Source organism: Ananas comosus, linkage group 4 (assembly GCF_001540865.1).
Source record: "Ananas comosus cultivar F153 linkage group 4, ASM154086v1, whole genome shotgun sequence".
NCBI lineage: Eukaryota > Viridiplantae > Streptophyta > Magnoliopsida > Poales > Bromeliaceae > Ananas > Ananas comosus.
Window position 1 is genome coordinate 2,659,709 of NC_033624.1, and position 15,873 is coordinate 2,675,581.

General features: G+C 35.3%; 2 protein-coding genes across 3 annotated transcripts; one reads left to right on the top strand and one right to left on the bottom strand.

Moving 5' to 3' along the window:
- Positions 7,902 to 10,909, bottom strand: LOC109709257 (folate synthesis bifunctional protein, mitochondrial-like). Of its 2 annotated transcripts, none has more exons than XM_020231395.1 (3): positions 10,801 to 10,909; positions 10,335 to 10,508; positions 7,902 to 10,241 (listed from the first exon to the last, which is right to left on the bottom strand). In XM_020231395.1, exons 2-3 carry the CDS (start codon positions 10,420 to 10,422, stop codon positions 8,707 to 8,709), a joined length of 1,623 nt encoding a protein of 540 aa, XP_020086984.1. In that variant the 5' UTR covers positions 10,423 to 10,508; positions 10,801 to 10,909; the 3' UTR covers positions 7,902 to 8,706. The 2 variants fall into 2 exon arrangements, with proteins under 2 accessions (XP_020086984.1, XP_020086985.1); XM_020231396.1 differs by having other exon boundaries at positions 10,335 to 10,522; positions 10,801 to 10,875.
- Positions 11,231 to 15,439, top strand: LOC109709258 (fructokinase-like 2, chloroplastic). Its single transcript, XM_020231397.1, has 5 exons — positions 11,231 to 11,393; positions 12,017 to 12,339; positions 12,686 to 13,320; positions 13,822 to 14,293; positions 14,770 to 15,439. Exons 1-5 carry the CDS (start codon positions 11,353 to 11,355, stop codon positions 14,994 to 14,996), a joined length of 1,698 nt encoding a protein of 565 aa, XP_020086986.1. The 5' UTR covers positions 11,231 to 11,352; the 3' UTR covers positions 14,997 to 15,439.

The following is a 15,873-nucleotide window of genomic DNA, read 5'->3' on the forward strand; positions in this document are numbered from 1 at the left end:
TCTAATTTTGTGATATTATCATATGAATAACTACAGTTGAAAGACCAAATTAGAAGCAAATAAGAAACTGTGAATTCGTCCGTAAGCAGATAAAAATTAAAAATATTGTACCAACCAAAAGATTCATCACCATCTTTCCATTCCTCAGATTTGAGATATTTGAAATGAAGTTACGAGAATAAACTTTTAACGCATAGAAATTTGGCATGTTTGACTTTGCTCGCTAAAACTTTGAAATTAAACTAGTGATCTAAAGCTGCTGCTCGAAGAAAAAGACTGACATCTTTTTCGTCAAAACTTCGAAAATAGTTTTCATACTACAGCAGAAGCAAATGCCCTGAATTAAATTCGCTTCGCTTTTGCGACTTTGAAGCTTGTTTGTGCTCTAGTGGTAACAAAAGCTCCCTAAGTGGTTTCAAAATAGACAAGTAGATGCGAAGTAGTGTTCAATTAACATAATTAAGCACGCCAAAACCTAATCAATTAGAGTAGGATAAGCTATTTAAGAACCATAACAAAAAGTCATATAAGAAACTACTAGAATAGGCTATTTATTATAGCTTCATCATGGAGCTCAACTAGCCCTTTTCACCCACTTTACCTTTGTGAATATTTTTATTATTTAAACAAATAGAACAACTCTTTGAGAAAGTTTAGTATTAAATATCAGGGGTAATTTCATATAGGTTACTGCAAAGATATTGAATAGTAAATATATCTCTATATAGTTTAACTTTTATATATTGTTCTTACAAAAATTTTGATGTTTTTAAATATATCCCCACATGTCGTTAGAATCTATTAAAAAAAATTAGTTAACCATAGGTTAAATACTTAACCATAGTTAGTTTTTGACATTTTTATTTTTTTATATTATACTAGTATGACTTTTGGAGGAACATATTTGTGATGACAAAATTAAAAATATAAACGATTCTCTAACGGTAACAAACCAAAAATACATATTTGAAAATATTAAAACTTTTTTAAGAACAATATATGAAAGTTAAACTTTGTAGGAATATATTTGCTATTCACTATGTTTATAAGAACATGTATAAAATTAACCCTAGATGGGAGATTATTGTCATAATCGACATAAGTGGATATTTTTGTAGTTAATAATTGTGCCTTGCTTGCTCCTGTCAAATATTTTTTTATTTCATCATCATGGCGAACAGCTGCTAATTGTGCAGCACGCGCTAAATCCCGACATGACTTTTTGCTCCGACATCATGTAAAATATATCGAATAATTTTGAAAATCCGTAGGCTGAAATTAATTTGGAGAAATTAGTAATAGTGTTTTTTTTTTCTTTTGTTGAAATATATATTTATTAAATCAAATTATTATTTCCTGGCTAAATTTGTTTAAATTTGATCAGTCTGATATGTTTCTAGTAAATATATGGACATGATGATTCTACTTTCTCTGAGTTTTAATCGACAGTAAAGCTATAGGTATACGTGGTCTTAGTTGGGCCAAATCTTAACTTAACATAATTAAGCTACGCCGATATAAATTTCAAAATTAATGAAAAAAATAAACAAAATTGATAACACACTATTATTTTCTCAAAAAAAATTAATGATGAAAAAATTAAATAGACGTTGCGCAATCTCAAAAGATACTTTATTTAGTGCCCGCAATTTAAATACACACGCGTGCATTAAAAAAAAAATGGTTCGAGTTCCCCCAACTTCTTGGAAAAATAANATCTCAAAAGATACTTTATTTAGTGCCCGCAATTTAAATACACACGCGTGCATTAAAAAAAAAATGGTTCGAGTTCCCCCAACTTCTTGAATATATTTATATATACTATTCAAAGTGAAAAAAAAATAAAAATGGAATCAAACTTTTCTATTATCTAATCAATCTCTCCATGCCATTTACCTATATATATATACAGTGATTCTCTGAGGATTTGTTTGATTCCATTTTTATTTTTTTTTCACTTTGAATAGTATATATAAATATATTTAGTACAGTATTTGATAAAAAAAATTTAAAATTTGTCGCACGTCAGTATGTCACCAAGTAAAATAGAAGAATCAGGGCATAGAAATAAAGTATCAAATGTAGTATTTCCAATTTTGCTAAAAAGAAACTTTTGAAGAAGTTTGCATACAATATATAATTTTGTCTAAAAAATACAATTGTCTCTAAAAAGAAAAGCTTTATTGTATAGTACTGTACTCGATCTACGGCTGAGCCAAATTAAATTTAGAGAGACTTGAGTACGTATATTCAAAATTTTATTCGAATTCAATAATAAATGGATATGATCTCGGATATCGATATGAAAAATAAAAAATCGATGGATTTGAATTCAGATAAGGATTTTATCAGTACCTTATCCGAATCCGAATCCGAATCCGAATTGATTTTGCATTATACAATATAAATCTATAAACATTTGATGTTATGTTTGAAAATTTAGATTTTAGTGTAATACGTTTTGAAATGTGGTAAAGAGAAATAATCATTATTTCACGTTCGAGTTTCGGGTGATTTGGTTAGGTTCGGTGGTAGATATAGAGTTTTTCAAAATTCGTCGGGTTCAGATTCTGCTTCGGATTCGAGTTTTGGATTTGATTGTAGGATTGATTGATTTTTGAAAATTCGCCCCGAATTCGAGCCGTTTGACGCTTCTAGATGGGTCCCAAGCCAATCTAAAATTTGCAACCATAGAAGGCACCAGGATAAGTGCTTCTCCACACCACACCTGGCAACATGGCCACTAATCATGGTCCCAAATGTCATGTTGGTCTCCCTGACTCAGCACCCTACACATGGCTTACCTAACCCTCTTAGCTTTTTTTAATAGCTTTTTAGAGATCAATTACCACACTATTTTTTTTAAAAAAAAAAAACTTCAAATACCATTCCCGTGATTTCACACTTTTTTATTTTAGTATTTTATAATTTAAAATATATCAATTTAGTATTATATGGTTTCGCACTTTCTAACTTTAGTACTCCGTGATTTAAAGTGCATCAATTTAGTGCCCGTGGTTTTATTTTTCTCTTTTCGTTGGCTTCTCTATTAATATTTCATTAAATTATATACAAAAAGCTTCAGACACTCCACCTAGGTTTATCAAATATTCACTTTAGTACCTTTTAATTTTAACTTTGTCACTGATTTAACGAAAAAATTAGTAAAATGAATAATAAAAAGAGAAAAAGAAAACCACAGGGTACTAACTTGATACACTTTAAACTATAGGGTGTTAAAGTGAGAAAGTGCGAAATCACATGGGGCTATCTTGATATATTTTAAATCATAGAGTATTATAATCAAAAAGTACGAAACCATGTAGGGAATATTTGAAGTTTACTTTTTTTTTTCTTTTTTCTTTTTTTTTTTCTATTTGAGTTCTCTCTCTTCCTCAGAATCCATGTAGGGGATATTTGAAGTTTACCTTTTTTTTTTTTTTTTTATTGTTTTTCCATTTGAGTTCTCTCTCTTCCTCATCCCACACTTTTGGAACGTGTGGAGCTGAGCTATGGTAACGGATGTGTCTCACTGTTGCTAAAAAAGGTTAAAAATTATTAATGTTAGCAATAGTTGCTACCTATAGTAGCTACTAATAAAAGTTAAGAGAAAGAAATAAAGAAAAAAAAGTAATGTAAAGCTCTATCCAATTATTGTGGATTATTTAAGTAGAGGCTAATCCATTGTTTTTAATAAATTTAATAGCTGATATTTGATATTCTAAATTTAAAAGCTAAAAAAGCATATATACTATCTTTCTCTCGACAAGAAATTTATATAGAGGTTTCGAACTCTGCAAAATAATTTTAAAAACATTTTTTGTTTTTTAATCTTTTCTTATATAAAATTAATTTTTAGTTTATTTTTTAAAAAAGTTTCTATGGAGTGTTCTTCTGAGGAATCTAACAATATCATGGTAAGATTGTTAACTTTAATCCTCTTCTTCACAAATTTATTTTGTTGTAAACGTAATTTTCCTGGCGGAAAGAAATAATTATAAAAGAAATAAAAAAGATAAGACTACTAACAGTTTAATTTTCTCTCTTTTTTTTTTGAGAAAAGCTAACCGAATAAGTTTCAATTTAATCGAAAGATGTTTAGCAAAAACTTTTTTTAAAAGAAATACTTAAAATTCAAAAAGTTATGAAAAACTAGAAACTTTTAAATTGGCTTTGTTAGGGACCTACATATGAATTTTCACTGGAGATTAGGTCAGCTGAAGGAAAAATCTGGTCCATTCATTTGATCATCATGAAGCATGTCGCGTCAACCTCACAGTGCTCCATACTCTTCCTTGTGAAATAATGCGAAACAATCATTATTCTTTTAGAAACTTAAGTTATCAGTATTAAAAAGAGTTAAGCATGGGTGCCCGTGGACGACTTGTTATGGATTTGCACATCTTCTTTCTCGAATGGCCCTAACTCGAATCGAGAACGTCTTTTATGTAACAGAGACTTAAGAGAGGATTCGTGCCAGATCAAATGAAATTAGCTAGAAACATAAAGTAATTAGGCTTTGAACTTGAAACCTCAAGTACCCACCGTCAAGTATTTAAATAAGATACTTTTGTGAACAAATCCTTTACATTAAACTTTCTACAAACAGAACATAAAATAAGTGTGAAGCAAAACAAGTGTGTACTGAGATTCAACACACAACCAGCAAAGAATAAACAATGGGACAGAGCTTCTATCCACAGCACCAAACAAGGCATGTGCTTTTCGACACTCTGAAGGATAAGCATGTTCAGATCATGACCCTCTAACTAGTAGCCATCATTTATCATTTCCATGCATGCATTTGGCCCTCTATACAGATGTGCCATGCTTGCATGCCATGGAGGGAATTGTAGCTTGGAAAAAGATTGTTCTCAACTTGATCCATCCCCTCTTAAGAAATGGTGATCAATAATAGCCCACTTTTCATTACATATTTGAACTTATCCGCACTGAGAAGTAATAAGTTACGCATTTGACAAACAAAATATTCCAGACTTCTTGATATATGAAAAGTTGAAAGTGCAGAAATTATATCGTAAATCTTTATTGTGCGATTCGCATGATGCATTATTACTTATCAAAATAATATAAAATATTTTTACTATACTTTTTTTTGCTGTACGTAATGTATTTTGCCCCGAATCCCAAATAGATTGCAATAGTACCCAAAGCTATCCATGCAAGCAGCGCACGACTCACTGAGAACCACTCATTGTATTTTGATACTTCAGTTACTTCAATTTTTTAAATTAAAAAAAAAACCTGTCACTAACTAGACAAAGGTTTTATTTGGTATTGGGGTTCATCTGATTCTATTAAATAAAATAAAGTTAGGATAAAAGTATATAAAAATATGCTTCTGCATTCTTCAGTGAGACTATAGAAAATATATTATAGTCGACTCATCGCGATATGCGAAACGCAGTATTAAGTACGAAAACAAACAGCGAATTTTCCTATCATATTTTCTCACCGCACGTAACGCAATCTTTTCATAATTTCAAACAAAAGCCGAGGAGGATTGAAATATGAGATGGAATGACCACGGAGCAGCGTGGTGCATGAAATGACATGGTACACCTGGTTCGCGCAAAAGTTTCTTCTAGGATTTGTGTGCTACTACTCATATAGATAGAACAGTGGTGCCTCCCTTTCTATCACCATTCTTAAGAAAACACACTACCATTGCTCATCTACTCCTCTCCAAGAACCACAAACTAAGAGCTCCCGCCATGCACGGCGTCCGCGCAGACACATCTCAATCCCCACATCCTCTTCTCCCCTCCGCCATGACGACAACCGGCTTCCCTAAGAAGCCCTCTCTCCCTCGCAGCAGCTCCTTCGAGCTCGAGGTGTTCGACGCCAAGCGCTACTTCTCGGGCGCCATGGACAACATCCTCCTCGACGCTTCTACGAAAGCAACAAACACGACGGAACAACAAGAAACATGCAGCAGTATGAAGAAAGAGATCGCGAACACGCCCGTCGTCAAAGATACCAAAAGAGACAGCAGGTGGAAGAAGCAACAGCCTGGCTCGCCAGCCGGCATCAAGCTTGCTGGCTTTCTCAACTCCCTCTTCTTCCACCAAGCAGCTTCTGCAAAGAAGCAGAAGTCATTCAACACCGCAACGAGCATCGACAACGATTATAAAGACACCAGAAGTCTTACAGGGTGGAGGAGGAGGAGCAGCAGCAGCAGCAGTAGCCGTTCGAAGAGCATACGAAACTGCGACTCACAGTCCTTGTATTCGCATCAGAGCAGCCGCTTTTCAACTCCTGGTTTTAATGATTCCTCAACACCAACTGTCCAGAAGGAGAAAAGTAGATTCTGTATCAGTAAACAGAACAAGGAGGCAAAAGCTGAAACTTCTTTACAACAAAGCAAAGTTAACACTTTTAGCGGAAGATGTGATCAAAGGCTCTACGGAATCGAGTTCGAGGGAAGAGATGGGTATGTGGGGAACAAGTGGATGCTAAATAAGACAAGTGATAGATATCTGGAAAGAGAATGGATTTTGATCAATGAGTTCATGGAGAGGGACAAGAAGAGCACAAATTGTAGGAGAGAAGTTGATGGTGGAGGGTGGGAGAGTGATTCGAGCTCGGATCTCTTTGAGCTCGACAACTACGATCTTGACGCTCCATCGAGCGGCTTGCCGGTTTTCGGGAGTACAAATTTGGAGAGACTCAAGGAAGGAACTGCCATAGTTGGTTTTGCATCTTAAAAGAGCTTCCTTTTTTCCTCCTCTATCTTTGCTCAGTTTTCATTTTCTATATATGGATTGGTTTTTTGTTTGCATACTATGTGATTCTTTCCAATTAAAAGGTAGTTGGTGTTATCATGTAACAATGAAGTGTTACTATCACCTTCACATGCCTAAATTTGAGTAAATTATCAGGAAAAATCCTACAACTCACAGTACTCAATAATGTAATAAACATGCTTACTAAGAGACAATTAGCTATTCACAATTAGCTATTCTGTGCCATTGTGTGGGAACAATTAACACAACTATAGCATATTCGAAGACGATTAAATAAATGGAAAGGAACGCATTTATAATGATGAAAACACAGATAGTAACAATTGAGCCTGTTTTCAATGAGTTGGCGCACAAGCAGATAAACCCCTTTGATGAAAGTTTGCATCAAGAGTTAGCTTAAGAACCTATTTTCAATAAAAGTGTACACAAAGAGCCAAAGAGGGTTTGTGTAAGAAAATAATTGGATTTAGATAGGAATCTCGGACGATTAGGGACCGAAAACACAATAATAAAGAACCACAAGGATGTCAAGAGAGGAAAGCAAAAGACTCACAAAGTGATTAGGGACAAAGAAATAAAAGGATTTAATGCTATTACTCATAATAACAAGACATAAGAGAGCAAAGATTTACAGTTCTTCATATCAGAAGACATAATAAATATCATATGGAATTCTGACAGATGCTTACATTTTGCATGGAGCTCGACAACTTAAATTTCTCATAAAGGTAAAAAAACAAAAGATGCGACTTTTATAATAGATGACATGTTGCATACCCTTAAAATTTCCCGCTCCTTTTGATAAGAGGGGATCATTTTTCAACTTCAGTGATAATTTTATTGAAAGAATCCCAAATGTTCTGAGATAGTAACAATTGAGCCTGTTTTCAATGAGTTGGCGCACAAGCAGATAAACCCCTTTGATGAAAGTTTGCATCAAGAGTTAGCTTAAGAACCTATTTTCAATAACTTTTAAGTGTACACAAAGAGCCAAAGAGGGTTTTAGTGTAAGAAAATAACTGGATTTAGATAGGAATCTCGGGTGATTAGGGACTGAAAACACAATAATAAAGAACCACAAGGATGTCAAGAGAGGAAAGCAAAAGACTCACAAAGTGATTAGGGACAAAGAAATAAAAGGATTTAATGCTATTACTCATAATAACAAGACATAAGAGAGCAAAGATTTACAGTTCTTCATATCAGAAGACATAATAAATATCATATGGAATTCTGACAGATGCTTACATTTTGCATGGAGCTCGACAACTTAAATTTCTCATAAAGGTAAAAAACAAAAGATGCAACTTTTATAATAGATGACATGTTGCATACCCTTAAAATTTCCCGCTCCTTTTGATAAGAGGGGATCATTTTTCAACTTCAGTGATAATTTTATTGAAAGAATCCCAAATGTTCTGAGAAAAGCTTGAAAAGGCATCTTCCAAACTTTGTTGTGTAAAACTTTTGAGTGGCAAGAGCTATTCTTCTCTTCTTATTTCAACAACCTCTTCAGGCCAAAGAACATCTCATCCTGAGACTAGTCATTTTTGCTGTCTCAATCTCCCTAATGAGAAGATAAAGCCCAAGAACTACAAGCCACCACTCACAAAGTTTTTATAAATAATTCCACGAAAGGATAGAATGAAATAAGACAAAAAAGGATAAATACGAGAGCAACTTCAGCCACTCTGCCTCTATCTTTGTCCCCGCTAGGTGTCGAAACCTCATTACTGAGAAAGCTGAGCAATATGCTTGAAAAGCTAAGCTCCGAACCAAAATTCAAAAAAGCAACTCCAAACCAAATTGTAATTCACCAATCTTGCTGAGATTTGATGCCATTCCTCGAATAAAACTTCATTTGCATCCCAAATTGATGGCCTTGTATTGTCCATTTTTTATGAGAATTTGCTGCTTAATACAAAACTGGCCATTATTTTTACGCCTGTCGCACATTTTCCGTGGCTTTTCTTTGTTTCAGCAATGCATCACAAACCTTCGCAGCATCCAAACCATAACCCACATTATGCACTCTTATAACATTAGCACCGCCCAAAACATTAGCACCGCCCAAAATCCCCGCCGTAACAGCTGCAATAGTAGCAGGATCTCTCTCAACTGGATCAGTTCGATTACATATCTCACCTAAAAATCTTTTCCTAGATGGTCCAACCAAGATCGGTAAATGCGAGCCACCTACACTTCTTTTTCCAATTTCTCTTCTAATAGAAGGCAATCCCATAAGAGTTTCAAGATTATGCTCCAATTTCTTAGAAAATCCGATACCAGGATCAATAATTACTCTCCACAAGGGAATTCCCGCCAGCTCAGCTTCACTCACCCGTGAGTATAACTCGCAGGCTACTTCCTTGCAAACATCTTCATACTGCAAATTTTGCTTACTTTGCATAGTTAATGGATCTCCTCTCATGTGCATAATAACATAAGGGACCTCGAGGTCCCCGACAACACTAAGTATTTTGGGGTCTATTTTCCCCCCAGAAACATCATTAACGATATGGACTCCTCTATTGACTGCTTCAAAAGCAACTTCGGAGTAGAAAGTATCGATCGATAACAGCTTTCCTTCAATCTCAGGAATTTGCATAATTGCATCTAAAACAGGAATTAACCTCTCAAGTTCTTCGGCAGGAGATAGTCTACTTCCAAAAGGCCGAGTTGATTGAGCTCCGATGTCGACGATATCCGCACCTTCTGATATCAGCAACTTGACGTGAGAAACCGCATCTTCAACTCGTTGAAACTTCCCTCCATCGCTAAAGCTATCGGGCGTGAGATTGAGAATGCCCATCACGTGGGTTTTCTTCGACCAGTCCCATAAGCAATTTTTCACTGGTAAGACCCTTCTTAATCCTTCCTTTCCAATTGAGGACTCGCCCCCAAGTTTCTCCCATATTTCAAAGATCCCTCCATTGCATCTCGAAAATGAATGCCAACTTGATTCAATTTCATTGCCAACAGATGACCCAATTAGGTCAACAAGCGGAGCGATTACAAACGGTCTCTCCCAAATTCGTTCATGTGGGATCGTAAGAGACTCCGATTCGATCTTGGACTCCCCATAGAAGAGAATGTCTAGGTCGATCGGTCTAGGCCCATACCTAACCCCATCGGTTCGCCCCAAATCCTTCTCAACTTGCTTCAGAACATTAAGCAACTCATGGGGCCCGAGTTTCGTCGTCCCTCTAATGGCGGAGTTTAGAAATAGAGGTTGATCAATAACATATGCAGGCGCGGTCTCATATAACAAGCCGTGTCTGGTGATTGTCACCCCCGATTTCTTCACCAAGTTTAGGGCATTATCGAAATTTCGGACTCTGTCGCCCACATTGCTCCCTAAAGCAATCACCACCTCCTGCTCAGGAGAATGAACCGATACTGAAAATGAACGAATAAACGAAAAATTCACGGTCGAATTAGCCGAGGAACGAAGGGAGGGCCTTCGGTTCGATCCTGCGATATGAAAAGAGGAATCGACAAAAGACGGGTTTATATTTTATCCTTTTTTTTGTATAAATTTGATGAAAAGAGGGTGAAAAACAGCACCTTTAGAAGTAATTGCAAAGGGGAATCCTTTGAGTTGATGCTTGGCAATAGGAAGCATCCACTTAACTCTTTCCTTGATGCGGAACATAATATATATAGAAATTTAATCACATTACTACACAAATCTCCTCGTAAGTTGATCTAAATCCAAATATGATGAGAATTTGGGGAATCCTGAAACCAAAGAGCTACTACATGAATGAACAGGTGATCTGAACAAGGGCACAAAATCACAAAAAATTCTTGAAAAAGAGTATGAATAATGAGAAAATATCAAATCTTACAAGGGATAAAAAACTAATTTTAAAACCAAAATTACATCTTTGCGCTAAGACATTAGGGTCTAATAAAGTGTGATTCGAAAAAGATAGCAACAAAAATCGTAAATTTTACTCGGAAAAGAGATAGGAGAGCGAGGATTAATGAAATTAATTAATACAACCAAAATTGCGAGGATTAAACCAACCTTTTTTTGTGCAAAGGAAACGCAATTTTGAAGAACGGGGGTATCGATTTGGATTGGGATTTGGGAACGCAGAGAAAAGGGTTTAATGGCGAAGATATTTAATTACCATTTTACCCTTTATCTTGTCGCTTTTGGTTTGGTTCGATTTTGGAGGTTTCTCCAAAACCACACTGGACAATAATTAATTTTATGTAATTTGGGTAGACAATTATTTATTTAAAAATACTTAATTTGAAAAAATAAATGTTACCCATTTTTTGAGTTTTTTAATTTATAAAATAAAATACCAACAAATAGAGGCAAATCAACCCCCACCTGTCCGGTCCGGTCCGGTCCGGTTTGAGTAAAAAAGTCGGTGAGTTTCTCCAAAGAAGGAGGGGCAAAAGAGTAATTATGCTCCAAGCCAATCTCCTCATGGGAGATTTTGTTCAACGAGAGAGTCGAAAGATTACAACTTTTTTTTAGCTTCTTGGAGAAGCTCATTAATGGCGATTATGAGAAGCTCCTTTCTCTAATAAAACTCCAAAGAAGAAGAAGCTTGTGGAACGAATCATGGCCACTCTTCCATTCACGTGTCCTCTCCCTTTTCCAAGGTCCCTCCTTTTTTTTTTTCATTTACCTTAAAAATCACTCTTTTAAAGTAATTATTTATGTGTTCTATAATTTTCTCCATTATCTTAAGCTCATGGATAGATCTCGTCGTTATATTTTGTGGGTTTTCGTAAGTTTCTCAATCATTATGTACTGTTGGAACTATTTAAAGTAGGTATTTTGTTTCCCAATTGTATCATTGATGCATTTTGTGTTTGATAACCTTTTTCTCTTTGAACACTTTAAAAAAAAGGTCTCTTTTGGAGAGAGAAAGTTTTTAGAAAAGTGTGTTGTTCAATTTTAATTATAAAACTTCAATTCTAAATGGGTACTGATATACAATGATTGATGCACAGGAAACATTAGTTGATTGTACTAAAATCGGCGCTGTGTCTCTTTAATATTCATGAAAATGGAGAGGTTATTCTTCTACTATTTCATAGATCTTGACAAAAAGATGACAGTTTGGCAATGTAGTAAAAACAGAAAACTATTTCGAGGAAAGGGTTCTTACTCTTTCTTATTCATAATCTTGTTTAACTACTATACGATATATTGGTATCACATTATAGTCGTAAAGAAACTTCAATTGGTCGTATCGTCACTTGATATGTAAATTGTGCAGGGGGCAGCTTCTTTGTCCATCGAGTCTTTTGCTAAATATGATTTGTCCCAATGATCATAGACCGCATAAGTTATACATTAGAGCCGTTTCAAAGAAAAGTGATTCACAACTTGTAGTAGAGAATCCAAGTAATGAGGAAAGTAGTGTTAAAACTTCTAAAAAAGCTGAACGAGCTCCCAGACGCAGTAGAAAGAAAGTTGCTGCAGAATCTTCAGATAGGAGTTCTATGGAAACTGTCAGTACTGTGAGTGAAGAGGAAACAAGCGCACAATCAGTATCTGCTGAGGAAACAAAGAAAGTTTCAAGGAGAGCTCGAACGAAAGGTAAATGCCACCTTCATCTAATTAGTGCTTGTTTGGCCTGGCTAGAGCTTTTGCAAATGCGCTATTTGAGTATAGTTGGTTAAGAAGGTAGCTTTTCATCTACAATTTCTTGCTGCAGCACAAGAAGAAGCTTTATAGTGGAACTTCTACTTTTGGGGCTTCAAAGCTCATTTTAGCCTCTAACAATGGTAGAAGATTCAGACTATTGTTAGCCAAATGGCTAGTTTCTAGAAACTTTTGCTTTTGCGAGTTGAGAAGTTGTTTCAAAAGTCAAGTCGTACTGGATGAATAACCTAAGTAACTTGAGCATGCACTACATCTCATCATAACTTTGTTTGATTTGCAGCTACAAGTATATCGAGCTCAGAAGGGGAGAGTGTTCAACCAAAAGCTTCTAAGAGGAGGAGCAGGAAAAAAACAGTTGATATCGAAAAGGATCTAACCAGTAGTGAAGTACTTGTTACTCTTGAGAAACCTGTGTCCACAAATGTTCTCGACAGCGAAAAGGAGTTACAGTTAAAAGAAGGTGATGGAGAGGATATTAGTTTCACCTATAGTTGGCCACCTCTGGTTTGCTGCTTTGGCTCAGCCCAGTATTCATTCATACCTTCAGGAAGGCCGGCTAATCGATTGATAGACCATAACATTCACGACTCATTGAAGGGCATGTTTTGGGCCCCTGATAAATTCATAAGAGCGCCTGGAGGGCCTGCGTCGAGTGTTGCAGTAGCTCTTGCAGCTCTAGGTGGCCGGGTTGCATTCATGGGAAAGCTTGGTGATGATGAGTTTGGTAACAATATTCTATATTATTTGAATGTAAACAATGTACAAACTCGATCACTCGTGCTTGACGGTTCGAAGCCTACTGCCTTGTCTTACATGAAGATAATGAGAAGAGGTGGTTTAAGGATGAGCTGCAATAAACCTTGTGCTGAAGATTGTCTTTTGGCTTCCGAGATCAATATTGATGTTTTAAAAGAGGTGAAATCTTTTTTCCCGAAAGAAACTCTATGCATGAAGATGGTGCTCTTTCCTTTTTCTCTATTCCTGTAGAATACTATATCTACGACATGTATATTGGCAATTTGTGGAATAGTTTGGTTATTACTTATTAGTAATGCTAGTGTAACAAGCTATGTAGAACCATATTAGCAAGATCGTACTAGTTTCTATGTTAGAGTATGCATTTGCATTTAGTGAATCACTCTTTTGCGAATCTAGTCAAGAACTGAAAGATGCAAAAGTGTGCTAAATGACATTAGGTTGGGAGCATTAAGCATGATTCTACTCATCTAATATTTGATTGAGTTCCTTTGTTATTGTTTTACTCATTTATAGGCTAAAAGATTTATTGTATTCTTAGAATATTTCCATCTACATGAGATTTTTCTTTTGTAATATATCTTTAGTCTTCTGAATATCAGTTTCGTGTTTCTTTTCTAATTCGTTGTGCCGATTTATTTTGTCATTTTCGGGATGCAGGCGAAGATGTTCTATTTCAATTCATCAGCCTTACTCGATTCAAACATGAGATCGACATTAATGGAAGCAATCAAAATTTCCAAGAAATTTGGAGGCGTCATATTCTTTGATCCTAACCTTCCACTGCCACTGTGGGGGGCAAGCGAAGAAACCATGTCATTCATCAAGGAAGCATGGAATGCCGCCGATGTAATCGAAGTCACCAAACAAGAACTCGAGTTTCTCTGCAGCATCAAACCTTTGGAGAAATTTGATACCAAAGATAACGACAAATCTAAATTCATTCACCACAAGCCAGAACAGATTAAGCACTTGTGGCATGATAATCTCAAGCTCCTCTTCGTGACAAACGGGACTTCTAAGATACACTATTACACGGAGAAGCATGATGGATGGGTACGTGGAATGGAGGACCCACCTATTACTCCGTTTACTTGCGACATGTCGGTTTCAGGGGATGCCGTTGTTGCAGGTATACGAGACTTTTAAACTGAACTTTAACTGTTTCGCACTTGCCTTTGGTACATTTGGCATTTCAGCTGTGGCTCCTCCTTTAAGGAACTGCAAGTATATTAATTCATAACCATGTTAATTGCGATTTGACCTACTAACTTTAGTTACTCCCAAAAGAGAATCCTAGACCCTTTTTGTATTTTTTGTATTGAGTTCGGCGCATAAAGTTTGATTGGGTGCCAAAAACTCACCATCTAGATAAAACTTTGCAGCTCAAACCGCAAAACATCTGTCGGTCCTTTTAGCACCAAATTAAAGTTGAAGGATCAAAAGTTCATTAAGGAAAAGTTTGGCAGGTTTTAATGATTTTAACGTAGATTTTACGATCATACTTACAGTAACTAACACTTACAAAATTCGCGTGCTTTACATAATTTAGTTTAGTCACTTTTTTTCGCTTTGTATTCATCTGAAGTAACACTGTTCATGCTTCAGCTCTCATGAGGATGTTAACAGTCCAACCCCATCTAATTACCGACAAGGGTTACTTGGAGCACATGATCAAGTACGCAATCGATTGCGGTGTGATCGACCAATGGCTGCTCGCGCGAGTTCGCGGCTTCCCTCTAAAAGAAGGGCTCGATGTCGCTTCTTCGCAGCATGAGATGGCGAGATCCCTTACAGAGAGAGAATACCGGACAGTGGAGGAACATGTTAGCTGATCAAAGTCTGCATGCTAGACCATTACATTATTCACTTCTACAGAAATCACTTCCGAGTTTCAGTTGTCATTACGAATAATCGTAGGAACAGAGGCAGAAATTTTGTAGCAGTTGTGCTAATAGAGAAGCTGATTGTATTACTCGAGTAATTCATTAAACAAGAAAAAAATTTTCGCTCGCTTTTCAGATAAGTTTGTGCAGTTATCTGCGGTACATAAAGAGTGTGTTTTATCATTTCTGTATGTGACAGATACCAAAATCCTCTTGTGTCAGTAACACAATTTGTATTTGTTGCAAAATCAATTTGATTTTGACCCACACTCTTTGGTAGATAGAGAGAGAGAGAGAGGAAAAATATATGCCAAGTCCTTTAACTGTTCCAGTATTGCAATGTATCATATTGTTGTTTTGTTTGAATGTATAAATATTTTATTCAGTGTTTATTTTTTATTTACTCAATAAAATTATAGTATCGGTACAAATTAGCGAAAAATTATCTTAATTTTTAAATTAAAGATTAGTTTTTTTTTAGAACAAGATAGATTGTTTAGTAAGTAAAAAAATACTATTCAATAAAATTATGAATATTTGACTAACTGTAATTACTATAAATTTTGAAACTTTTGCTGGTAAATAGAAAAATTTTAAAGCTTAGGAGGTGGTTGGTTGCTCAGAGTGTCTGGAAAACTATTTTTTCTAAAAGAAAAAAAATTAGGAGAAACAGTTCTTTCATAATTTCTATTTATTTTTCAAATAAAAGTTTTTAAAAATAAAAAAGTTTTTAAATACATTTTAAATTTTTAAAAAAACTTTAAAACTAATATAAACTATTTTTTCAGTTAAAGAAACTATTTTTAAAATTATTCTTGGGAAAATG

Excerpts from the sequence above, each read along its gene's own strand:
- LOC109709257 (XM_020231395.1), bottom strand. The coding sequence starts at position 10,422 with ATGTTCCGCATCAAGGAAAGAGTTAAGTGGATGCTTCCTATTGCCAAG. Across the intron at positions 10,242-10,334 it reads CTTTGCAATTACTTCTAAAG|GATCGAACCGAAGGCCCTCC; the intron begins GTGCTGTTTTTC and ends TTCATATCGCAG.
- LOC109709258 (XM_020231397.1), top strand. The coding sequence starts at position 11,353 with ATGGCCACTCTTCCATTCACGTGTCCTCTCCCTTTTCCAAG. Across the intron at positions 12,340-12,685 it reads AAGGAGAGCTCGAACGAAAG|CTACAAGTATATCGAGCTCA; the intron begins GTAAATGCCACC and ends TTTGATTTGCAG. Across the intron at positions 13,321-13,821 it reads ATATTGATGTTTTAAAAGAG|GCGAAGATGTTCTATTTCAA; the intron begins GTGAAATCTTTT and ends TTCGGGATGCAG.